This window comes from Streptopelia decaocto (genome assembly GCF_964273445.1).
Source record: "Streptopelia decaocto genome assembly, chromosome: 12".
NCBI classification, from domain to species: domain Eukaryota; kingdom Metazoa; phylum Chordata; class Aves; order Columbiformes; family Columbidae; genus Streptopelia; species Streptopelia decaocto.
In genome coordinates, this window is record NC_138667.1 from 11,714,112 (window position 1) to 11,740,337 (window position 26,226).

General features: G+C 40.8%; 2 protein-coding genes and 1 long non-coding RNA gene across 4 annotated transcripts in view; 2 read left to right on the top strand and 1 right to left on the bottom strand.

Annotated features, from left to right (window-relative positions):
* PWWP2A (PWWP domain containing 2A) overlaps positions 1 to 4,574 on the bottom strand; it is a gene marked incomplete at its 5' end in the record, with an annotated part of 29,901 nt that extends 25,327 nt beyond the window's left edge. For both annotated transcript variants that reach the window (XM_082063996.1, XM_082063995.1), the window contains one exon: positions 3,889 to 4,574. In XM_082063996.1, the coding sequence (XP_081920122.1) occupies positions 3,889 to 4,574 (686 nt within the window). The remainder of the gene's footprint in view (positions 1 to 3,888) is intronic.
* FABP6 (fatty acid binding protein 6) overlaps positions 4,564 to 26,226 on the top strand; it is a gene marked incomplete at its 5' end in the record, with an annotated part of 38,632 nt that continues 16,969 nt past the window's right edge. The window contains 3 exon segments of the mRNA XM_082063997.1: positions 4,564 to 4,689; positions 6,495 to 6,503; positions 6,507 to 6,582. Of these exon segments, the coding sequence (XP_081920123.1) occupies positions 4,564 to 4,689; positions 6,495 to 6,503; positions 6,507 to 6,582 (211 nt within the window).
* LOC309445337 lies at positions 12,525 to 14,977 on the top strand. Its single transcript, XR_014185267.1, has 3 exons — positions 12,525 to 13,276; positions 14,207 to 14,250; positions 14,853 to 14,977. It is a non-coding gene; the product is annotated as an uncharacterized lncRNA (long non-coding RNA).

Below are 26,226 nucleotides of genomic sequence, written 5' to 3' on the forward strand. Positions count from 1 at the left end.
TCTACTTCCTCCAGGTGCAGAGCAAGGTTTACACTAATTCTGAGCCAGCAGGTGGCATTAACATCTCATATACCCTAAGTAAACAGTGTTAGACCACAGCTGGACACAGGTAAGCTTACAAGCCTTCTTTAAGCCCAATATCTAACAAGTAGTTTTTGATGACAATTTGTACAACGGCATAGAAAATTAATTATGGTCCTGCATGAAGCCTCGCACTATTCACTCTGGCAAAACAAGACACGATTGCCTTCTGCCTGGTAGCTGGCTGCATTTCCCAGCTCTCCTGTCAGCACAACTCTGTCAGGTGCACAGGGAGGAACCCACACCAGAACCTTACCCTAGCATGCAATAAGGCACTTAAAAGGTAATGGCAACAGTGGTAATAAAGTTTAACAGCAGGATCGCATTTTTAATTTGTGCAATAAGCCTTTAGAGTAACAGAAGTGGGATATGTTCCTCTTTAAGTGATGATTTACTGTGTAAGAAATTGATTTGGGACTCAGTAGGTCCAGATTCCTATTTTCTGCTGATTTTCAAAACTTCATGTGCAGCTGCTGACAGGCACACAAGACTGCCATTAGTACAGGCACAGAAAATACTTTCTTACCTCAAATACATGTAGGAATAAAGTCCACTGAACACTGAGGTGCTTGTGTTCTTGTGTTATGAACTCCTAAATGGACATCCTATTTACAGGGGGTAGGAGAGGAAGAGGAAATCAGACCTTCAATACAAACACCACTGACTTCCTATCAAAGTCCACAAGAATAAAATGCAAAGTTGGTGCATCATTTCAACAATGGGAATAGAATTAGGAGAATAAACCAAAACCACAACCATTTTAAACCAGAAAAATATGGGGGCATTTTTGCTTTTCTTTCACCTTGAAGTTCAGGTCATTGAGCACATCACTTGAGAAGGCTAAAAATACTCCAGTGGATAAGTTTTTAAAACAGTCATTAAAACTTATTCTTCTTAGCACTGTAGGGAAGTAACACCTCCATTGCCCTGGAGGGGAAAGCAGAAACTAAGATCCAAAAAGGACTAGAAATTTTCTTCTGAGTATATGATGAAAACAGTATTAGCATGGGTAGTGAACACACCACTGCCACTTTCTGAAGCAAATGAGTAAATTCTAATACAAAATTTCATTTTTATTTAATAAGAACTGGTAGTCTAAAGGTATTGATCCCCTTGGCATTGGGAAAGTTTATAAGATTATTCCCATGAATTTGAATGAGCTAGTGGAGAAATCCTTCAGTAACCACCTTTCTGCCATACTAGAAATCCCAGTGTTTTCATGTAAATGAATGCTAGAATTTAGGTGGTTTTGATTTAAAAAAAAAAAAAAAAAAGAGTGGTGAAAATTAAGTCCAGTGGAAAACTTTTTAATAAGAATTCCAAGGCCTGCCACAGATACAGAAGGAAGTTCATGAAATAAATTAATGTTCTACAAGTCCACATGCTGCTACCCAAAACAAAAATAAACAGATGTAAAGAAAAGCTAATACCTAAGCAGTACTACTGTTCAGTCACTTACCATCAAAGCCAGAAAGTTGAGAATAAAATTTAAATCTTGGGCATTCATGTAACACTTATTTTCTGAAAATGCTTTAGCTTCTTACAGGTAGCAAGTTCTTGGACTATTTCTAGAGTTCGCTTACCGCTGCATTTCCTGCTCTGAGACATCTGAACAGAGACTCCTATTCATCTACATTTACTTGTCACCAGCCAAATATTATAGAATTTATGTCAAGAAACTCAGTTCTTCTTGTCCAGGTACTTTGAAGAGCTTGGCTTTTAGAATTTAAATTTCACCTTCTGGACTCAGACGAAACAAGCACCTCTGAAGGAAGTCCAAGATCATATCAATGGAGAGAAAGGAATAAGTGGTTCCACTGCGTAAGAGTCTAGGAGTAACAGCAAAAGCCTTCATGTATCACTCATCCACAGTTCTTACTGTGAAGACTTGCCCCAGGGCCTGTGCTTAACAACAGGGAAAACAGAGATGCAGCTTCTGCTGAAGCCTCAATGCAAAAGCAGCAGTTTGCCTGCTACAGATGATCTTTGCTGCAAAGTGCTACAGAGATCTGCTGCATGAGAGAAGGATCCTCAGTGCACAAGAAAACCTCAGGCAAATGAGGATGTTTGTGGTCAATGTGTGTTTAGTAAGATATGATCTCCTTCAGGAGTAAGGGAGAAGCTGATATTTTTATTCACGTCTGTGGACCCCTATAAGTACAGAAGCACATGCTCTGTCACCTTGCTAAGCAGGGCAACAATATAATCACTGGTATAATTCCGGACCTACAAAAGAACCAATGCTAACTAACATTACACTTCAGTTGTAATGCCTTCTGGTCTGCGTCAAGACATTAAATATTTCATACTAGGAGTACAGTTTGCAGATCACATTTTAGTACTTGGCTTCAGGAGACAAACTGATAACTTAGCATTTCAAACCACAAGAACTGACAAATTTAAAGCTTACTTCCACGACATTATGCAGAACTTGGTTTTCAGAAAAGGCGGTCCTGTTTCAAAAACCAACCAAGAAGCTAAGCCCAGGATAAAAGTGCTGGTCTCAAATACTTTTTTTTTCAGAAAGCATTGTTGATATTACAGGAAGTTATTAAACAAGCACTGCTAATGTAAAAGGGAGTGATAAAAGATGTATGACCACACATGGCACACATGCAGCTTAAATTTGGGGGGAAAACCACTGCATTTTTTGCATACCAACTATTTTAAATAATAGCCCTGTTCAGATTTCGTTTTTCTCTCATGTACTTGCATAGTAACCTTATATGTTTGGAAAATAAACGCTAAAATGAAGAGGTATTTTCACCTGTAAACGGTAGGCAGTTCATAGGATATACAGTATCACTGGTGACTCCTGCCTCCCAAGAACGTCCTGCTGCAGGAAGGCAATGAAAAAAGCAAACGCCTAACCTCGGTCTGATGAGGCTTTAAGTTATTTTGTGATATATAACAGTTTCTCCCCTCAAAAAAAAAAAAAAAAAAAAAAAAAAGGGTATTTAAGAACTGTTAAACTTCACCTCATTCATTGCATACAAGGAGCAATCAGTACTAACAACTGCACTTCTGGACTGTAATAGCCTGGCTGGAAAACCATTATTCTGAAAAATTTTATGTACTGAAATCCAAGGTTACCTAGGCAATGCAAGACACAAGCCAACAGGAAAACCAGACCTCGGGGTCTGTACGTTTGTTAGAAGACTGGAATAAATGCCAACATCTGTAGCTCACGTCCCTTTTCCCCAGCAGACAGAGATGCTACAGGCCCGACGCGAATCCCAGCCTAACCCAAAACGATGTGCCCATGTGCTTCCCACTCTCCCAGCTCTCCATTTCCTCATTCCCCCTCCGGACCACCGTTGTTAAGGGCAGCAGTACCAACCGGGCGGGCCGGCTGCCGCTCAACCCCGGGCAGGGCCCGCTCCCCGATCCGGCGGTGAGGCCGGCGGCGAGCGGGGGTGCGGAGCTCGGCCCCGGGCGGGAGAGGGGCCCTGCTCACCCCGCCGCGCCCCCTCCAGAAGGGTCGAGGAGGAGGATGCCCGTGAGCTGCTGCCTCCGTTCCACGGAGAGGACGCGCGGGCAGGGGCCGCCTGTCCCCAGGCAGAGCCGCGGTCCGGCCTCCCAGGAAGGGCAGGGCAAGGGAGCGAAGCGGAGCTCCTGCCGCCGCGCCCCACGGCCCCTACCCAGGCCGCTCCCCGCCGCGGGCCGAGCCCACAACGCCTGGGCGGGGACCGGGGCTCCCCCCGAGGGCGGGAGCGGCGCAGGGCGGCGCAGGCAGGCGGCTCCGGGCGAGCTCGCCGCCGCGGTGGCTGGGTGGGGGCTCGGGAGGGCTCCCCCGTCAGATCTCACCTTTTCGAGAGGTCCATGAGGACCCCAGAAAAAAGCTTCTCTCCCAGCCGGAACGAGACTACCAGGGCGTCCTCGATGATGTGATCCAGGGTGACCCGCACCTCGGAGCCGGGCAGCAGCGGAGCCTCTGTCTCCCCTCCGGCCGGAGCCACGGGCACCGGGGACTTGGGTTCGACAGCGGCGGCATCAGCAGCATCCGGCTCCTCCTCCTCCGGCCGGGACGGCTCCTCCCCGGGCTCCGGCTCCGCGGAGCCCCCAGTAGCCGGCGGGCAGGGCTGCGGCTCCTCCTCGGGAAGTTCAGGGTGCCCAGCAGGCGGCGGGCAGGGCTGCGGCTGCTCCTCGGGCTCCGGGCTAAGCGCTCCCCGGTGCTCGGCCTGGGGCGAGCCCACCTCCGGGGTGGAGGGCGGCAGCTTCTCCGTCCTCTCAGCTTCCGGCTCCCGCGTCCCAGCCGGGCTCCGGGCGAGCTGCACAGGCGGCGGCTCCTCGGCCTCGCCGGGAGCAACCTTCCCCCCGTCGGCCTCCTCCCCATCAGGCACCACCGACTCCACCGCCTCGGTGACGGCAGGGAGAGGGTCCGCGCCGGCCTCGCTGCCCGGGATAGGCTCCATCTCGGGCTCAGCTTCACCGGCCCCCCCATCGCCCGGCACCGCTGCAGTCGCTGCCGCCTCCGCAGCCATGGCCGCCATTTTCTCTGCTGCTTCACCGCCGCCTCCCTCCAGCAGCGGGATCGATAACCACGGCCTTCCCCGCCCGCCTGGGAAGGAGAGCCCGCCCCCTAAACTCGCACCCGGCAGCCTATTGGTGGACGAGGTGCAATTCTCTAATTCTACTGGAGGGCGGAGTAGTCCGTCAAGCCCAGCGGAAACTTCTCGTTGGCCAGCGAGGGCTTCATTCAATGAAGAGCCGGGAAGAGGAAGAAGGGGTGTGGCTTAGTGCTTTACAGGCCGTTACAGATTAGAGAGGTTGGGCCTTTAGGGCTGTTCCGCCATCTCATTGGTGGAAGGAGGAGCCGCTCTCGTAGGAGGCCGGTAATTGGCGGAGGCGAATGCCTGTCAGAGAGGCATGAGGCAGGGGCCGCGCGGGGTCCGGCAGGAGCTCTGAGGGTGGTCGGGAGAGGGCGCGGGGGGAAGATGGCGGGGGCGGTCTTCGGGGGGTTCGCTGACCCTGGGGCGGCACCTCTGTGGGGAGAGGCCGGCTCTGCCTCCCGGCGTGTGCAGCGCCGCTTCGCGGCTGTAAGCAGCGGGTGCTGCTGGTCTGTGCCGCCACCTGCCCCGCGCGGTGGGGGCGAGCGAGGCCCTCCCTGGGAAACGGGCTGAGTGAGGAACCGTGGCGAGCGGGAGAACGGGAGGAAGATAGAGGGCCTGGTGTCTTTTGTGAAGTAAATCCACGCTTTAAAAGATTAAGTAGTGTGAAATAGGTACATGGGGTAAAGGTGAAGTGATGGGAAGGGTAGAACCAGAGTGAACGTTATCCAGTCAGATGTTCTGAATCAGGGACTTTTCTTCTCTTTGCCATCAATAGTTGTTACTGTGTGGGCATCTTTTTCCCTCAGGTGGGAAATGTATTTCCTAAACAAAAACTAGTGTAAAAGGAAAGTTTTAATGTGTTATATATGAGTTTACATTTTGGGAAGCCAGGTCGTTTGCAGAAAGGAGGGTTTGTTAGAAGGAGGAATGGCCAAGGAAGAAACGTGGGACCAACTGGAGATAGAAAGACAAAAGTGATCTTACAGCATGAATGGTTTTGTTCTTCCAAGTGCTGTTATAAGAAACATATTGTTAAGCAACAAATGAAATTTTCTGAAAAGTAATAAGTAAAATCCATTAATTTTTCTTTAAAAATGAAATATTCATTTTTTTTTTCATGTTATTGATTTCTATTGGCAAACTTCAAATTTGCTACCTACCATATGCTTACAATAGAAACAAAGCTACACTGTGGGTTGTCAGGTAAAAACTTAATAAGTATGAAGAATTAATGAAATTTTTTCAAGAGGTATGAGAAAAAAAAATCTTTGATCAGATTTAAGGCTTGGTACTCATATTTTTTCTCTTCATTGTAGGAAAAGAGAGTTACATGTAGTTAAAGCAATACAGTAACATGAAGAATTTTTAGTGATAATAGATGAGTACATGAAATAGTCTTCTGTAACAGCAAAAAAAGCTATGTAGAACTCAGTGCAACTAAAACATGATCTTGCAAGCTACTAGCTGTAGGATTTTTAGTAAGTCATAAAGGCACGATTAATTTGCTCTGTTCTGATCATAGTGGTTTTACTTACATAACAGATATAGAAGCTCTTCCTTTTGTACCTGATAGTGGTTTACCTTGCATGGTGAACATCGTATCTGCATTATTTGTGGTGTAAAGTGTGTAATGTACATATGGGAACATCAGTAAGAACTAATAGATGCATTTTTGGAGACAAATACTTTAGGAATATAGTTAAATGAATTTGCTAAATATAAAACTCCTTAATACATTTTTCTCTGTTTCACCACCATATCTGTTAAGTAAATGGTATGGTAGTGTGGGTGGGTAGAATAGAATGTATTTATTGGAGGAAGGAGTAGTAGGTACTGAATTACAAGTTGTTTTTTTTCCAGCCATGCTTGTAGCTTTGGCAGCCTGTATCACAGAGAAACAGCAGATGGATTCAGCGTATGATCTGTGGCTTAAAAGAAATCAGATTGGGTAAGCTTTTCCCAAACTACCTACTGTTAATATATCTGCATAAATAATTTTAAAACAATTTTGTTAGTCTGTATTTGTAAAAGATCTGTATTCCCTATCCTAAGGCCATAATGCTTTGAAAGATGGCAACTGTCTAGGAGCCCCTACAGCTGAACATGTTTGCTGGAATTCCAGAGAATAATGAGAAGATTTGTGTTGCTACTGAGTTACCTTAATTTCAAAGCTATCTGTGTGCAAAGATTTCAGTTTTAATTCAGATCTGAGATTTCAGGTTTTTCTGTATGTTTTGCCAAGGAGAATTGAATAGTGACTTCACAGAAGTTGCAAATGCTTTGTAAAGAGTTTTCATCTTGAAGAAGCCTGGTATAAAATAAATGGTTGTAGGAGTGGAAGGACTCTGCTGTTGTTTCCTCATTATTTTTGTTCTGTGTGACTGTGACAACATATGACATGTAGAAAATTAAGACTTGTTTCCCAGAAACTTTTTACCTTATTCAGATGAGTCCTAGGACAGATTGAAGAAACATATTAGTAAAGATAGCTCATACATAACACCAGAACTGTTTTCACGTTGCTCTCCTACGCAAAGAATTTCACTGTGGTGCTTGGAGGTGCTCCAGCTGTATTTCAACAGGAGACCAAACCATGCTCAGCATGCACAGGACTGTTCTTCATGTTTGAGGTGTGATCATATTTTCAAATGCTGTTTTCCCTATTACGGTCTTATGTTAGTAGTAACCTATTTGTTCATCCCAAAATTAATAAATTAATATTGTGAGGAAAAGGCATCACACTAGCTAGAAGAGCTAGTGGGGTACAAGTATATGTATAGTCACACACACACACATATATATAAATCTGCTTTTTTTGTTTGTTTTAAACTCAGGAGACATAGTACTATATTTCAAAAGCTTCCAAACACTTTTACTTGGAAGTTTGCAGAAGCAAAGTTGCCAGACAGCTTTCATGGTGGGAGGCCAGAACTGTCATGGTCCTTACTATCTACACAGGCCATGCTGTTTTATGCTTCATACGGGTCGTGATTTTAATTGTGCTAGCTGGCCAGTTCAGTCAGGCGCAGTTTGTTTCTCTGGTGCTGCTGTGCCCTGGCATAGAAGGATGGCAGTAAATTCTGAGCCTACAAGAAATTACCAACCAATACAAAGAAACTACTTAGCCCTTGAGCTGATGGGACATTGAGATCCAATAGCTCAGCCCAGCAGGCTTTTTGTTATGTTAAATTCGGATTTATGTAGATGAGGGCTGTAAAATGGAAGATTTCCTCCTGCAAAACTTCAGCGAGGTTAATGCTCACTGAAATCCACCTTGCTTTTCAGCAGGTGTTGCTTATGGCAGACAGTTACCATTAAAACGTTAACTGTCATCTTTTACATCTACTGGAGGCCCCAGCAACCCTTATGCTGAGCATAAGAAACAAACCCGGGTGTGTGGCTTGTTAACGCTCTGAATTGTTTCATTGCAACAACAGAGGAGATTATGTGCTTGACCCAAACAGTTTAAGCTACTAGGAGGTCCTAAAATAGAATGTAAACAGCTCTTTTGCAGTATCTTTTGCAGTTTGTATGTTGAAATGTGCTATATGTGCTTTCAAAAAGAGGTAAATAAGGACATTTATATACCACTCTAATGGCCGACATAAATATGATGCCATAGGTAACCCTTCAATGAAAGTATACTGACAGCAGGCATGTAGGTGCAGGATGAAACTTGTAAGTTTAACAAAAAAATGCTTGCTATATAATTTTTTTCCATCCTAAATTCCTTTGATCAACATTTAATTTCTGTTTAATTTACATCTAGCTTGTAATCTCTTTAGGATAGGGTTTGTCTTTCTGTGGTTGGATGCAAGGATGTAATGGAACAATATACATCAATGGAGTAAAATCGGGGTTACAGTAAAGGCTAAGTGCATGATTGCAGCATATCTACAAATACTCAGCTTTCTTTAAGTTGATTTAGCTACCAGTAAAGTGAAACTGTGATAGCAGTCTCCAAAATGGGCTGCACCCTGGTAATTGCCCAGTAGCTGGAAATTGTGGTGGTTCCGGTATCTAGGCTAGCTGGATATGTATAAGTTCACTATGCCTGTTCATGCTGCAGCTCATCTGTCTTAGTATAGGGATATGAAAGCTGACCGTGTAGATTTGTAGGGAGTGGTTATAGCAGGATAGTAGATATTTTTCCTAATATCTAGTCTGGAGTGTAAGAATTTTAGATTAGAGGTTTACAATTTGAAGTTCTAACAACCTTGCTGAGACTTTGTGACTCCACACATTAAAGGGATTGTGGTTTATATGCATTCAATAGCTCCAGTCTTCACTGGCTTTTCAGCAACAAAACTGAGAAATAGCGTGTTACAGGAAACATCACACTTTTCTCCCCGTGTCACTCTGAATCAGTGGCAATAGCTTCCTGTGACCCCACAAGTCAGGGTTAAGGGACCACAGTTTTGTACTGTGTTAATAAACCCATTTTAACGTTATTGAGTGTTTGCAAGGCATATTCTGCTATTGTTAGGAAATTTTCAAGGTTTTCCTATTTAAAAAGCAAAAGTGTAACCAATGAAAGCCAATGTATGTAAGCAATGCAGAGGAATGTAAGCAAACAAAGTGAAGATTTGATCTTGATGGTCAGCTGCAGACTTACTGCTTCTATAACAAGTTAGGAAAGTAAGGCCCTTCAATTGTTAATTACATTTAGGCTGTTTTGAAACTTCATTAATGATTTATTACAGAAAATTGGTATGGAAGGAGAAACTAATCAGTCATTCCTGTAATGTTTGGTTACTGATTTTTGTAGCTATATGAATGTAGAGGTCATTTTGTTACATTTATGAATGATCATTAAAGGATTTGTAAAATCTCACTGCATGCACACAGGCCCCAGAAGTCTACCCTGCAATTTCAAAAGTTAATTACGTGCTAAATTCCTTGTGAACAAGAGAAGTCAATAACTGGGGCTTTACCTAATGTCCATGTGGAGATTTGATGTAAATCAATCACCATAGTTGGGGTTACTTTAAAAAAAAAAATGCAGCTCTAAGTGAGCCCTTGGGGCACAGCACTGACATTAACTCACTGCTGACATGTCTCCCATTTATTTTATAGTTTACAGAAATGTGAGTCTGAAACTAGTTCCTGTCTTATCTTGTAATCTGACTGATTTCTTCTGAAATCCATGCATCTGTACGTACTGGTGGTATCCATATTGTATCTCCACATATTTTTCCATTCAGATAAAATAAAACACCTTGAAGATGCACAATTGCTAATGCCGTTATTGTTTCATATCTTGGCATCTAGAACCTTATCTCTAGTTTTGCATGCATACATTATAATTGTCTTTTAATAAAATACCTTTCATTATTTTACTATTAATAAAAAGTCATCATGCACTAAAAACTAGGTCTATAGTATTTCTCAGACTGTGATCATTGTTATTTAAAAATTAACTTATTGATTATAACTCAATAAATCAAAATAAGTCTAAAATGTGACCAAGACATCCTACAGTGCAGTTTGCAGGGTAGCCTTTTCAAAGAATTGTGGGGACAATTCAGCGTTCATCATGCTGTGGGCCAGAGATGTGCCAGTGTACCTGCCAGGAGCCGGTGGACTGGGACGTCTCTGACAGCACATGAGCTGCCTTGCGTCTGAGCCAGGTGTGAAATACTCTGGTTGCTTTCAGTGGAGCTACAAGCCTCACAATGGGCTGGCAGCCCATCTGGCCACCTCTTCATCCAGCATGGCAGGCAGGGAAGTACTTCTTCCATTCATCTGCTCTGATAGACCAGGTGGTCTGGGAGATGCTTATTGGCTATCGTGGGCCTAAATGACTAAGAAAGTTTATTTTCAAGAGTCCTTTAAGTAGAGGGAGGTACATGACCTAATTTAGGTGTCTAGGCAAAATGGCCAGTTTAGGAGCTCTGTTAGTGGAGAAAGGAATCCTCTCAGGTGGGTTATTCAGAATGCTGAAGTGGCCTCAGAAGACCATCTGTCCTTTTGACTGTACAGGTACTCTACTTTCACAGTTTAAACACTGAAATTGTTATTATCACCTGTACTGCCATATTCTTAAGAGCTAAAGAAGGTTCTGCAAATGTTAATGAGTATCTCCTCGGGCATTAAGCGTCCAGTCTCTTGGGGCATCTAGCTTCTTTTTGTCTTAATTTTGAGTGCTAAGGCAAAGTACTTTAAAAAGCATGAAATCCTTAGTGTCTCTAAATAATTTTGTAGCTAAAACAATATTTATGTTTTCAGGGCCTACATGAAATGTAATGAAATTTCTGACTCTATTTAGGAATCAAATTACTTATACACCTTCTTTAAACAGATGTGAGTATTACTTATAGAAGTGTTCTTCCTGAACAATTTTTGATTAATTTCCTTGATGGTTTTAGGAAGATTTAATTTTCCTGTTCTAAAAGAATGTGGTTTGCATTTTCTGTGTTTTGCAAAGAGCAGAACTGTAGCTGGTTTATCCTCTTTGGATGACTCAGTGCCAAGAGCAGCACACTTGGGGACTGTGTTACTGAATTTAATATCTAGTGAAACCGAAAACCGGTTTCCTTCAGATGTTGGGGTTTTTTTCCTTTCTTTCTGCCTATTTAAAGATTTCCCTGACTATGATTTATAGTGAACAGAATAGGATATATTATTACTCAAGTTTTAGGCGATCTTTTAGCCAGAGTCTCATGGTATTTTAGCATAAAGTTGTATAAAAACCCCAATGTAAAGAAAATAATTTGCTTCAAGTAGTCTAAACAGTGTTGATCTTTCCTGTGGGGAAGGCAAGTCTGTGTATACTGGGATATGGTGAGTTATTTCTAATGTTGTGAGTTAACTATAACGCACGCATTTTAATTTTTCTGACTCATGAATATTTGTGTATGCTCCTTTTACTATATCTGGCTACTGCTTTTGCACAGTGATCACGTCCTTTCACAACTGCAGATATTAGCAAGTAAAAGCTTACATTTCAGTTTCAAGATTATGAATTTATAGGAAAGTCATGTATTTTTGTCAAAGTGCCTAAATATTTCTAATCAAGCTCCCTAGGTTTCATAGGGGTTGGAGAAGAAAGTGTCTAGTTGTGTCTTATATAGAAATTTAGTTGTGAATTTTTTCTGTAGCTATGCAGATTCCTTTATCTTTAGGTATAACTTACCGCTCTAAAACACAGTCATGGATTTTTGTTTTGTGGATGGTCAGATGATTTGTTTTGCGGGACCATGAAATTAGAATATTTTATTGGATGTTAAATGCGCGAAAGATAAAATCATAGATGCGTGTGAGCTCTTTCGGATCAGATACCTGTTATTAGCAGTTGACTTAACATAGCAATGAGTTCAGTATAAATAAATATCCAAGCTTTTGTACTGTAAAGTTGTTCCCAACAGTATGACCTTCCAAATCCTATTCTAGAAATTATTTCTTGATTGATTCAAGTCACGAAATCTCATGGTTACTGTGGCATCTCTGTAAGAAGTGTGGAGTGTTTCAAAAGTTGAAAGTACAAAAAAATGCTTAAGGCAGGACTGGCATTTGAAGTAAAAGAGCCTGTTTGGGCTTCTGAGTATTTCCCTTTTTTTTTCTGACCTTTTCCTTTGTTCCCTTATTTCTAGGAACATGCTAGCCAGTTAATTTTGCCACTATTTGAATGAGAAGAAAGTTATGTACAAGTCTTTTTTTTATCTGTAAAATTGTGCCCCAGTCTTTTCTGCAGGATTTTCTATGTACTTGTGTATGAATGACAGGAACTTCATGAGCTCTTGTTTTCCGTGGAAGTGCAAGAGCAGGCAGCACATTGCTCTCTTCCCCAGTAATGTATGGTAACTATCCCTTCAGCTCAAGGGCTGCTCCACAAATGCATCTCACTGATTTGACACAAGCTACCAAACAGGGGTAGAGAAATGGAAGTGTTTATTTGGACAGTATATTGGCCAAGGGTTTGTTTGATTTTTTTTTTTTCTTTTTTTTTTAGTGTTTCTCCCAATTAAAGTACTTTCAGAAATTCAGATTGCAAGGTACATGAGGTCTCTTTATATGTTTGTATGGTGCACAAAACAATTGGGCTCAACCCTCGTTATGACCTTTACCTCCCACTGTAACACAAATAACAATGTGGCTTTTCCTGCAGTACCAGGAAGACTGTTTGTATCACATACAAATGTGTTGCATTTTATCCTCCAGCCCATACTATAACTGCAGCGTCATTCCTATCCTGATCCCTGCCTGCCTCCATGCGAAAACACCCGTCTCAAATTAATGGCTATATTGTTGAAGAAGTAGTTGGTTTGGCATAGGCTGTGGGTTCAAATGCATATGCCACTGACATGCCTGTAATGCATTGGTGGCGTTGTCACTGGAACTGGGATAAACTGGGAGGCCTAAGATCAAGTGTAGGTGAATTAGCATGGTAATTAATTTATAATAGAATTTCTCATAGAAGTCTTCTGCCCAAGTTACAAAAGTCTCTTTTGCCTGAAATAATTTGTCAAAGCAACTCTTTTGTTCTTTGGTTGTGGAAACATACTAGTGTTTCTAGCTTGTTCTGTACCTGTAGACAAGCTCTGTTGACCCCAAGATCAAGAGAACAACTGTTGAGGTGGTGGCTTTTCCTTACCTGCAGTCCCTGGAGATAAGTCTCATGTCAAATAGGAGGAACAAGAATGGTAAAATACTGACCTTAAATACTTACAGAAATGGGAATCCTACATAGTCTGTTCTCATGTAGGTTTTTGTGCTGACAGAGCTTAAGAAGATGGGACAATAGAAGAAAGAGAATTGAGTAGTAATCATTTGGAACCGTTGCACTTGCCGAGCTGAGGCAAGCAGCTGCCAGTGCATCTCTGACACTGTGTCCTTCTCTTTGTCACTTATTTGTAGCCTCAGCTTTGCTGGCTGTGAAATACAGACAATAACTTTTCATTCACAAAAGTGTAATGTGGTTTAATTATAGTAAGTGTTTAAAAACAACTTGAGGATGAAAAGTGCTGTGTAACTGCTAAGCATTATGCTTGACAGAAACACAGTAACCAAGCCTTGACAGAAACACACTAACCAGATAATTAGTCTTTCAGATGCATCTAGTTATTGCATAAATTAAAAATTAATTTCTGTCCTTAAGTTAAGAGTTATTGACACATTTAGCTTTCTTGCTAATTGGTTTACACGACCAATTGGATGTATTTCAGTAAAATGCGTGGTGAAGGCAAATGTATTTTCCAGCTAGACAGTGCCTTACATGCAACATTTATATATGGATTGGCTACAAATCAGAGCTAAGCATCGCAGTAAGGTTGACAAAATAGAACAAATTTGTATTGGGATTTTCTAGGTAGATTTCAAAAGTGTGCTTATAATTGGCAGTCCCTCTCGAAGTCACCTTGACCTCACAGTTTACCTGAATAAGAGTGAGTAACTTTTGTCTCACATCCTTGTCTTGTTGTCCACATGCCATTCATAACTGCTGTGTTTCGTAATTGGGTCTTCCTTTGAGTTTATTATCTGCCTGATGTTTTGAAAGTCATAAAATGGAGACACTATGGAGACACTGTGGATTCCACACTAACTTGGTTCTTTCTACCTCTCCTGTGATACAGCTTTGAAACCATTCAAAGGGGAGGAGTGTGGCATAAATGACAAGGTAACCAAGTTTTTCAAGCCCTTCCCCTCCCTCAGAAAGGCCAAACAAAAATATTGAAAGCTTACCCAAGTCACCCAGTTAAGCTCTCAGTTAAAAACAATAACAACCACCAACCAAAGGAAAAACAACCAACAAAAAAACCCAAACCAACTACAGAACCAGCTGGTACTGGGGTCTGCAGTTTTCATATATGTGCGTGTGGGGAGAAGCCACTCTGAGCTGGAATCTTCCCATACCATATAATCACATCAATATAAAGATATTCAGGATAATAATAATTACTGATACAATTTCACTGACTTGTAAATCCAGTTACACTGGGGCTGAATTTGTCCCTCATGGTGTCTGCAAACACACGCACAAACACACAACAGTTGGAGAGGCCATGGCCCATTTGTGTATGCTAATGTCTCTGTCTCTCTGCCCGGTATGCACATTTCTTCTCTTTATCAGATGCTCTCACACTAAAATTAGAATAAAAATGCGGTTAGCCATTTTCAATGCCAGACTTTTTTCTTGGAGCTTTTTTCTAGTAACATTTTGCTAGAGGATTCATTCTCATTCATTCTTTATCTGTTTCTCTTTTCTTTCTGTCTTTCCAGAGTTCCCTTTTATCCACTCTCTTACTTCCTCAGGCCTCATCTGACATGCACGGTTTACCAAGTCAAGAAACACTGTCATCACAGACAAGTATTTTCGGCTCTTCTCATCTTGAAAACGTCCCTCAGACTGTATGTGTCCCTGTCTATTCTGTGTGGTTTTGCATTCTTGATAAAAATAATTAATGGTACCTAGTGTTTAATAAAAGTAAGTTTCTCATTAATTTAAATATCACAGTTATTGAGACAGAATATATAGGGAAATAAGCTACGGAGATTGCTCTCAGTGATCCTTTTGGGAAAGGGGTTGGATTGGGAGAGTTGTGTCCATATGTCCTCACTTTCTTTGGAAGACAGTACAAATTTGTAGCTATTCAAATTAAGGTCCTTCTTACCCCTTACTTTCTTTCCCTAAAATGAGGACTAGCTGAGGACATGTTTGTGGTCTTGTCAGTAGCCTAGGGGTATGCAGGTAGCATTCAGCAGCTGGAGCTGAGTGCTCTCATCCTACCTCATCTTTAACAGTGAAGTCAATCTTGAAGAATCTCTTTCTTTCTTTGTCTTGTGCTGAGCAGCTTTCCATTTGCATCAAGAAATGTGTGATGCTTGGAGTTCCAGGCGGGAAATAAAGGATAGCTGTGCTATAACCTTGTGATGTCACATGCCTTAATTCCATCAGCAGTTTTGTATTTGTGCCAGTGTCTAACCAGGCTTGGTTAGCCGGGAGTTGTAGAGACCTTTCTTTGCTAAAACCCTATGAGCATTAAGTATGCAAGGAAGAAAATGTTGTGCTGCTTTCAGGACACAAACGTTCCCCTGTGTATTGACAGTAAAATATGCTTGGCATGCAGTGACTTTCAGTGCTCCCTGAAATAAGAGTACTTAAAAGGCACAGTCTGGCTAAAAGACTGCAGAGTTCAATCATTAACACAGTGAAATGACAACATGACCGTTAGGTCCTGATTATGAAGTTCGTGATTATCTGCACGTCTAACCACTCTAATTCTTTCTAGCTCATAAACCATTTTGTTCTCTTCAATATATCACATTCTGTTCTCTTACACATCTTTATTCTTGTCAGCACCTCATGTTCCATTTTCTTGTAGACCTTAAGTTGTAGCGCCTGTTGTGCTCAGTGTATTTCAAAACAAGGAAAAGTGTATCACCTCTATTTTATTCACATCTGACACACATTTTCTTACCATTACCTAATCTAATTCCAGGTAGGATCCATTTATGGAGTATTCAGCCTCAGCCCGTCAGAGCTCATCAGCAATATCCAGTATGGTCCTTGGCAATTCGCTTTTATAAAGTCAGGTCATTTTTTAATTGCTCTTACCACGTTATCTTGTAACTTCTAACTCTGAGAAAACACCATTTGCAATTGGTTTGCACATCAAGAGAAAGAATTCTCCAAGCTAAGAGCTTGCTCTGTTGTCTTTCAGGGGTGTGCTTGGTTGTCAATGGTTGGGAAATTGTGTTGCCCTCATTCAGAGACTTCCTTTATCAAGTCTTATAGCCATAGGAAAAGCATTTTATGATCCCCAAAGAAAACAGGCCGTGGTTCTGATACTGTCATCAGTAAACCACTGTGGTTTGTTATGTCAGTGTAAATGCTTGGCAGCTGGCCCACAAAACCATGTCAGAGATTACTAAAATAAGAGACTTGATTATCCTGTCAGTGAAAAGGACACATGGTGACGAGTGGAAAAGTTTGCAAGATGGTAGATGTTGCTTGTCCAAAAGTTTCCAGAATGTAGGTTTGGAGTGACAGAGTGAAAATGGACATTCTAAGAAATCCTTTTTCCTTGGTCCTGTCACAGACATAAAGTCTATAAAATTACAAATGCCAAGGTATAACACCTCTGTCACTGTGTCACTCAGCCTGTGTTTGGCCATGACTTCTACATATCTATCTGTTGGGAACACTAAGGCAGAAAATGAATAGAAGTAGAATTTATCTTGAAAATTTGCAAAACATTGTTTATTCCTTTTAACTGTACTCTGTAAGATAAGAGTGGTTGGATCTTATGTATGAGCTCCTGCATTTATTGTTTGTCATGATCATTGTCTGTGTTCTACTTAACAGTTGAAGTCAATGGAAGTTTTGCCAGAGCAGAATGTGCAGAGCTGGATTCTTGTTTATATTCAGTGAGTTATTTTGTTAGCAAGAATCCGTGAAGAATTTTGACAGGTGATTTTGGGATGTTGAACAGGGTTTCAGAGCATTTCAGTGAAATTTTAACTGTTTCATTATGGGGGTGGGCATTACAAGGATCTAAGCAGGAAGGCTGTGTTGTCTCATGGGATGTTTTTCCCCACATCACCCAGTTTTCCGGAGCTGCGCACAGCTTGTGGGCTCTGACAGCAAGGCCGAATTCAGAACTTTGTGAATGTGCCTCTGTTAGAGAGCTGGAATGGGCTTGTTCAGATTTTTGCAATTCTCCCATTGGTCAAGTGACTTCTAAAGCTGCAAAAGCCCAATTTTTATACTATTGTTGAAGTTAGCAGGAATGCTTGCATTTTTGTCATGTATCAAAGTCCCGTCTTTTTCTGTCTGGTTAACATCAAGTCTTAGTGTGGAATTTACTGAGACTGTATAGTATTTTCTACAAAGTTTCTTGGGGTATCTGTAGGTCGGGAGTTTCAAAGCTGTAATTAAAGCACAGAACGTATTTTCTAGGCAAATGCTCAATGTCATCACATTTTGTGGTTTGTTTTTAGTTACTGGCTAATTTAAATACTAGAGAATAAGTTGAAGTAAAGTAATATGCCTGCCTTAGGGAAGGAAACTTGAATAGTAGCTACTACAGATTCTTAAATGGGAGTAGAATGCATGAAAATAGTGTACAGTGTTCAAACACATGATGTTATTTCACCGCGGTAATAGCAGTAATGTCAGATCTTGCAGTGTTAGTATCTTTTATAATGCAAATTCTCTTATTTCTAGAGTTGTCTGACTGAAACTCTCTCCACCCCCCAGCAAATAATAAAAAGAAAAATACAAGCCTTCAACCACTATTTTGCCATCCTTGTGAGGAAAGATGTTGGTGTAACTATGCTGCATTTCTCTATAGTTGTACTAATCTAATTCCTCATGTGGAAGCTTATCACAGAATAAGGGCCAAGTCTGCAGTACCAAGGATATGCTGATGTAGCTGTGTATCACAGTTTATTTTAACAGATGGAGTTCCTCCCTACTACAGCTAAAACCACCACGCTGAATAGTACATACTATGCTAGGAAAAGATACCTTTGCCAGCCTAAATTTATTTCTGTTCACTGTAATGGTTGGTTAGAAGTGCGGTTGTTTTTCTTCATGCTTCTAGTAGGCATAGGCTGCAAAAACATGGAGAACTTATTTAAAAATGCATTTTTTTCCTGGCATAGTTTATACTAGCTTGAAAAATATAGAAATTCAACTGCAATAGAGATACTTCATTCTGAAAAAGGACATATTAATAACTGCTTTTTTTTGCAAGATTATAGGATTTCTCTATTTAGGTTCAAGCTAACTAATGGAATAAAGAGAGGGGAAAACCAAATGAACTGTACCATGTCATTCTATTTATTATGGGAGAAAGACTGAGAATGATTTAGAACTGCAACACTGCTTCCGAGCAATCTGCATTTTATACAAGGTTCATTTTTTGTGTGTTTGTGTTCTGCAGTCTAGATAATCAATGTTGGAGCACCACCTTGGTATTACTTTCACCCCACTGTGATTACTCTATCAGTTAGATGTTATGTTTACTGTTATGTTTCCATCACCGGTTCTTGTCCTTCAATCTAGTATATGTCTGGGGGTGGTCAGTTTGTTCTGCTTTGGCATCCATTTGAATGACAAAAATGTTTTTGATTTTCATGAAGTATCCTATCAAGTGACACATTTCTGTATTAACTAAGGTATAGTGAATCATCCAGTGTAATGGGGTCTGTGTCCCAAAAGAATCAACATGATTACATCATGCTGTCTCTTAAAGATAATGGAGAAGTTGCAGTTAGGATTCTTTATAAATGCTAAAGCAGTGAAATATCTTAGCAGTGCAGGGGAAGGAACAGAAGAAGGAAGGAGAAAATATCCTCTCTGAGATTAAGAATCAAAGATATGAAAATCAGTATTGTTTAAAATTCAATAATGGGAATATAATCAATCATCACAAAGCACCCTCCATACCTTTGAGGAAGATGCATTTAGGAGCAACTTCTGATTTGATGCATTTTTGTTAATAACATGATTGATATAGTTATTCAGTTGCCTTGTGCTATCAAATTACTTTCACTGAGGCTCCCTTGAAAAAAGACAGATAATATGCTTTTTTTAGATTAGATGTCTAAACTACTGGTGGCTCCAGAAGAAAAATTAGCTACCTAAACTTCAGTGTTACTCTGAGTAACTTCTTTTTTTCCCAAAGGGTTGCCCTCATGCAAAAAGTTAGGAAGTTAAGGTCCTTAGAATGAGTAAACAGCAATCACTTGGCATCGATGCCCCTAGCTCATGAGATGCTGCAGTTGAGTTGTAGACAGGTCAAATTCTGCTACTTTAGGATTTTTCTAAACTTAAATCCAATCCATTACGTGTTTTTCAATAGAAATTTTGCTTTGATTTTTTTAGTAAAGCAGCATTGATAGCACTCACACAATAGTAGGATCATATCAAATGTTGATCAGAAAGGAATGAATCAGAAAAAAACCAAACACTGATTTTCACAGCCTAAGCCTAGAGATGGCGTGTGTCACTAACTGCATGTAAGTAGTACATTAGACTTACATTCTGTGATTCTCTGTGATTGTAGCATTTTTGTATTTTCAAGAATCCAACTTTTTTGGTAATATTTTTGTTCATTTGCTTGTTTTTGAGCATTTATGTTCCTTGATCTCTGCTTATGCAAAATTCCCATTGATTTCAACAAGAGTTTGACTGGCAAACAATTGAACAAGTGTTCAGTGAAACCCTTGGAATTTTGCCCAATGTTTTTCACCTGGCTCTGTCCCTTAATGCATATTTCATAACCCGGCCTACCCTGTACTTGCAGGCATAGAACAGACTTTGCAACTGTCTCATGTATGAAATATGAACATCTTAAATGTTTATGTAAGCCACTCTGTTAAAACCAAATAGTATTTTATAGTTCAAAACTAATGTCTATTTTAGTACATTGTAATTGAAGAAATTTGACACTATTTTTCTGTTTTTTCACCAGGGGTTCATATATATGTATGAATGGGTTTCTTAAATTTTATCTCTGTGGTATAGTGAGATTTTTGTAATTGTAAGGGCTTTTTCCTCTATGGCATAAATTTAATATGAAAGGGATTAGTGATATTCATTATGTTTTTCCCCCAGAAAAAAATCATATTGGCTAGTTGATAAAAGCTTGGACCAGTGATGGCCCAGATAAATACTGCTTCTGCATTCAGATTGGAGGCCAGGAATTATTTGTCACATCAGTGGAAAGACTTTGACTATAGTTTTGCTTGTTCTACACCAATCTCAATTTGATTCTGATGTCACTCAGGGTGAGTCAGATCTGGTCAAGCCAAAATAAGTTCTTGAATCATTCCCAAATGATGGAAAAAATGAGACAATTCCGACAGCTAAGCGAGTAGAGCCCATCATTATAGGCATAAAGCAACCACAAAGCTTTATATGGGAGAGAAGGTCCGCCCAGTGACTCAAGGTTGAATATAACTGGATTGCAGGGCTCTTCTGTTCACAGAGCTGGTGAATGGCCAGAGAGAGGAATGGTCAGGAAAAATGGACCTGTACTTGTATTGTGTGATTGGTTTTGGATTAATGTAAAGCAATACACTCAGAAGGGAATAGGTTTGAGATGGTGGCTTGGACTTGAACATTCTTTTGCGGAGAGACTGGGATAATTAACAACATGGAAACAGACAGTGGACTTTAAACTCTGAAGGCAGGTGATGAGGCTGTGACACATCTCGCACAGTGAGAATACAATTCCTTGCATTCGTTAGCATTTTTGTTGCCAATTGTATCAGCCTGAGTGCACATATTGCAATTAATATCTGTGCTTTCTCAATAGTTCTGGGAAAATCTGTGCTACTGTCGTATACCACAGGGAATAGTTACTATTTTGCACAAACTGCTGTTAGCTGCGGGAAAACTTCTCATGCAGAGACCTAGAAAACAGTAGAATGTGATATAACAGAGTAACACATAAAAAAAAACCATGTTTAAATACGCTTTCTTTTTCTATAGTGGTGCTTTCTGGTTATTCATGATCATAGGCAAAATACAGTGCACGTGCTAAGTCAAGAATCAAGAAGAGTTACCATAATACAGAGTTGGGTCTATGAGCATGGTTACAAAATTTGGTGAAAATTCTTTATATAAAGGCAGGACCTCAATGATAATTTTAGTTTACAGTCAGTTATGTATCAAGACAAAATCCTTTCCTTTTAGCTCTTTTCTCCTCATTTGTAGCCTATTGCTGCTACCTCATTACTACACTGTTCTTTGCTAGTGCAGTAAATCTGGAGACCTAATGGTGCACAGGCCCCTTTGAGGACAGCACTGACTTTTAAAATATTAATTTCTATGCGGATCAGGGATATCCCAGTCTGGCTGTAATCAGCAGAAGAAGGAAGGAGACAAATAATCGCCGAACATGACTGTTTAGGGAGCAATTTCTGTCAAAAAAACAATCAGCAGCAAAGGTGGATATGAGCTGGCCTTGCACCCCCAAGCACAAGTAAGAGTGATGTGGGCTTGTTTGATAGCCATAATAGTGTAATTGCTGCTTTCTATTCCTCCATCCTCTAGCCAGCTGCTTCTCCTTCACTGTGCTGAAATGCCTGTTGTTTCTCTCTGCTGAGTAATGCAGGGCTGGTGAGAGGTGCCAGACTGACTGCAGTGGGATCCACGCTGCTTTGTTCATGCCCGGAATGCAGGTAAATCAGGAGCCCTGACAGTGCCCCTTGCTGTACTGGGGAGATGCAGCCCTGACCTGCAGGGACAAATCACAAAGCAGAGGATCCTTCAGGGCAGCTCAGTTCTTGGTTTTTCTTTTGTTTATCAAAATGGTGCCAGCTGTGGGAGTGAATTGCATGTTCTGGAACAGCAGTACAACTCTGCTTCCAGCCGGCGATCCAGACAGAGATCATCAGTTCACAGCCTGAGTTATTCCAAATGGAATAGACCTTTGTGCTATGAAATCAGTTTGCAGCAAGTCTCCAGCCACTGGGAGCTGAACTGACTACCAAATTTATCTCACCCAGGCTTAATGAGCACTCATCAGGTAGTAATGATCCTACCAGTCTTGATTTAAATATAAGTTATAGCAGGGGTTGGATTCCATATCCCTAGAGTAATTTCTTGTGCCAGCCAAACCTCATCAAAGTGTCTTGGTGAAAATGATTTAAGCTAACATGTTGTACTGCATGTTGGCAGGCAGCTGAAGGAACCCATGTCTCAGTTACTGTGGCTCAGTGGTAATGTGTTAACCCACAGCAACTTCATTGTGTTTTATTCCGACAGAGGCATAACTCAAGGCTTTTTTTTTAAAGTATCAGCGTAAGAGTAGCAAGGCTGTGTCCGTCAATGGCACCCTCAGTGGGTAAATTAGATATTTTTTTAAGAGAAATATTTAAACATTCATTGTGATAGTGAAGAAGAAAAGAAAATTGTATAAACTTATATCTGATCCTGTGTGAAAAAAATAATAAGAGGCCACAGCAACTCCAGAGCTGGCTCAGCCAAGCAATGTCACAGAAAGCTCTCTTTCTCTTTAATTTTTTATTTGGATCATGTCTGTATGTAGGTCACAATGACGAAAAAGAGAAGGCACTGGCCAGACAAAACAAACCTTTCAAAAAATACCATTATTGTAGGAGAAGGATTCTTTCTCAAACAGAGACTGAAAATTAGTACTGAAAGGATTTCACTGTTTGCTGCTATTTCAGTTGAGATTCTGGTTACGGGCGACCGAGCAGAGGGGACCTGCAGTGGTTGTGTTCTCAGCTCACCAGATTCCTGCTTGTCAGCTTACTCTCTGCACAGCAGCGAGGTGCTGGGGAGCTGCTTCAAGCCATTTCTCTTCCTGACTTTTTTGTACTGTGATGACCCCATATAAATTCTAGCTTGATCATCTTTCCTCAGGAATGAAGAAGACATGTGATACCTCTCCCTGCTGCTCCCTATACTGGTCTACATTTCTGCTTTCCTTCAGTCCTCAGTTACAAAAACCTCTCCTGCTGCTTCCAGCCTTGTGAACATCACTTAGTGGCCAGTAGCCACCCTAGTCATTCTGTGCCTCTCTGCAATAATTACTCCTTTATGCAGGGACCTACATAGTCCATACATCTTTTCTGAGCAAACGTCAGCTTTGAAGAGCCTGAAGAGGGGAGGGAAAGCAGATCTTCTGTCTAGCCCTCTGGTCTGCCTTTGTGCAAGCAAAGAATAGCAGCATGTAACAATAATCTAATAAGCATTTCTTCCAGGAGGAAGCTGGAGGCAGTGAGCAGCTGGGAAGAGTTAGGGCACAGAAGGTCTAAATGCCTCTGGCCAAAAAGCTCTTAGTGACACTTCGGTTACAAATAGTAATGCTGTGGGGCAACAGTGCAGATAAAAACCCCACAAAACCAAGGTATAAACTGGGCCTAAGAGTACAGATCACTTGTAGAAAAGCCTTATAGAAATGTAGATTGATGGTTTTGAAATCGACAGTGGAAACCAATATATTCCTCTTGGCTTTCAAATCCATATTGTGCACGCAGATTTTGTATCATAGTCCATGCATGTGTGATTAGCAATATATTTTTTTCTATGCCAGTCCCTGGAGACAGCAATAATTGCAAGGCATTGTGCAGCAGTGGAAGGGCATTTTCATAGTCAATCATCTTTTCACAAAGATTAAGACTTTTGAGAGACATATACTCTCAGAGGATGAAGTTCCTCTGCAGAAAAAAGTTTTATTTTGAATGAGAGTGGGGTTTTTGATACTTTTTAAAGATTTCGAGTACTTTCAAATTTTTTCTGCAATATTTTCAAAAATTTTGTTAATTTTATCATCTTATCAAATTACTGTTATAAAGCCATTATTTAAATACTACATTTTCTAGTAAGCAAAGAGTTTTGGTAAACTAACTTTGTCAAAATTCATTTGCATAGTAATAAACAAAAAAAAAATCAAGGTGAATTACAGTATTTTTAATCCTTGGTAAAAGAATTAACTTTATAGGTGGTTTAAAGCATTTTAAAATTATTTTCCAGGTTTCTGCCAAGTATAACTTCTGAGATGGAGCAAAGAAACAGAATCTGTTTCATGCTTGTATTTTGTGACTTTCCTCTGTGGACAAAGGACATTTTTCATTTGGCTCCATGGCCAAGGTAGAAATGATTGATTGTATTGTTGTAGACTCATAATTTAGATTGGAAGGGTCCTCCAGAGGTCATCTCGTCCAACCCTACACTCAAAACATGTCTAGTTAAAGGCATGATGCCTTAAAGTTTAGATGGGCAAGGCCATCTCTACTTGAGTCTTGACTGCTGCCAAGGATGGAGATTCCACAACCCCTCTGGGCTACCTGTTCCAGGATTTCACCTGCCTCATGATTTAATTAAAAAAAAAAAAAAGTTCATAATAGCTAATAGAATTTCTCATATTTCCAGTTGTCTCTGTTCTTTCTCCTCTTCTCAGCATGCCTCTGGGAAGTGTCTGACTCCATCTTCTCTCTTTCCTGCAGTTGTAGATGCAGTAAGGTCTCCCCTTTGACTTCATTTCTGCAAGCAGAAGAGACACAGTTCTTTCAGCCTCTCCTCATACATCGTACCATTAAGTATTAGCATTTCCACAGGTGGCAAGAGGAAAGCCAGGCATATAAATGTAGGCAAACCAGAGATTTAATCCTTTAAGTATTGCATGATTTGCTGTACTTAATGATCAAGTGTTCTATTGCCTATTACAGTATTGCTCAGTGGGAGACCTGCTCCTGTTTTGCATTAGCTCTATTTTTTCTATATGTTAGCCTTCTTTCTCATCTTATTTTCTCTTTTTCAGCATTTTGTTTCTCCCCTATCCTGTCTGCCAAAATGGAAGTAATTAAATAGTTAATATTGGTATGTAAAGCATCAAAGACTTACATGAGCATAACATTCAAAGGAGATGAATAGAGCAGAATAAATGATAATTCTCTTCAAACAATTATCTCAGCCTGCCTGCAACAAGATAGTGGTTTATATCCAGCAGACCGCTGAAGACTACCCCATGATCACAACAGAAACTCAACAATCATCAGAGAAGGTGTTCTAAGCAGTATTGGACCCACAGACATCACTCTCTGACCTTGAGAAAAGGACTAGCTCAGTTCCTCTGGCCTTTGTAATGTATTATTTGTAGAAGATATTGACAGCTTCAGAAGAAAAGCTTACTAGAACTGTAAAGAATTAGTAATAATCACAAAGGGCTGAAGAAATTAATATTTTAGTCTTCAGAGACAGACCTTATGGTTCCAAATCAGTATCAGAATGTCTGCATCACACTCCTCTGTGTTAGCAAGTTGAGAGGGATTTTTATGGTATCTTGCCATCATCCTGTCTTTGCATGCAGGAATCATAATCATGGCTTATTCTACATGAAGAATTTGGCATTCTATCAAGAAGCAAAATGGAAAAAACAAACGCAATGAAAACAAAAGGCAGCCCACCTTCAACCAAGGCAGTGGTGCGTTGCAAGGCAGTCCTTAGCAACCTGCAGCCAGAGAGCCCCTTTGTGTTAGCAGAGTAGACTCAAGCAAAAATGACAGTGGCTTGTTTACAGGATCTCATCAGGTGCTTCTGGCACAAAAAGAGCTTTGCAGGTGAGTGGAAGACTCACTGTGAAACAAATGCAGTGTAGCATTTTCAGTCAATGTATTTAATAATCTGCCTATTTTGCAAATACAACAAAAATTCCAGTATCATGCAGGAAAAGCTTAACTACCTTTGTTTTGTTAAATCTCCTGTCTTTTAGGACACAAGCTGTAACTAGACTTCTAAGCCACAGATTTTGGCACAGAAGGCCATGTGTGACCTATGTGAAGGTTTGTTCAGCGCAGAAGCAGAACTGATGCTCTATCACGAGGTGGCAGTGTGGCTTGTGACACAGATGTGTCTCCACTGGGTTTTCAGAGGCTGTTCTGACAGGCCATGCTACTCTGGAGAAACACACCCAGAAATCCAGGCTGGGTTTAGAGCCAGCTCAGCGTGCTCACCGAGGGAGTCACAAAGATAGTCCAGGGCACTAGAATCCTTCATTAACAGTGGATGCAACTGGTTTTTAAACTTTGTGCTGATTTTGTCAAAGCATTTTCTGTCTGAGGAACCAGAATATTGGGAAGTTAGCACCCTATCCAGTCACTGACCTAAACATCC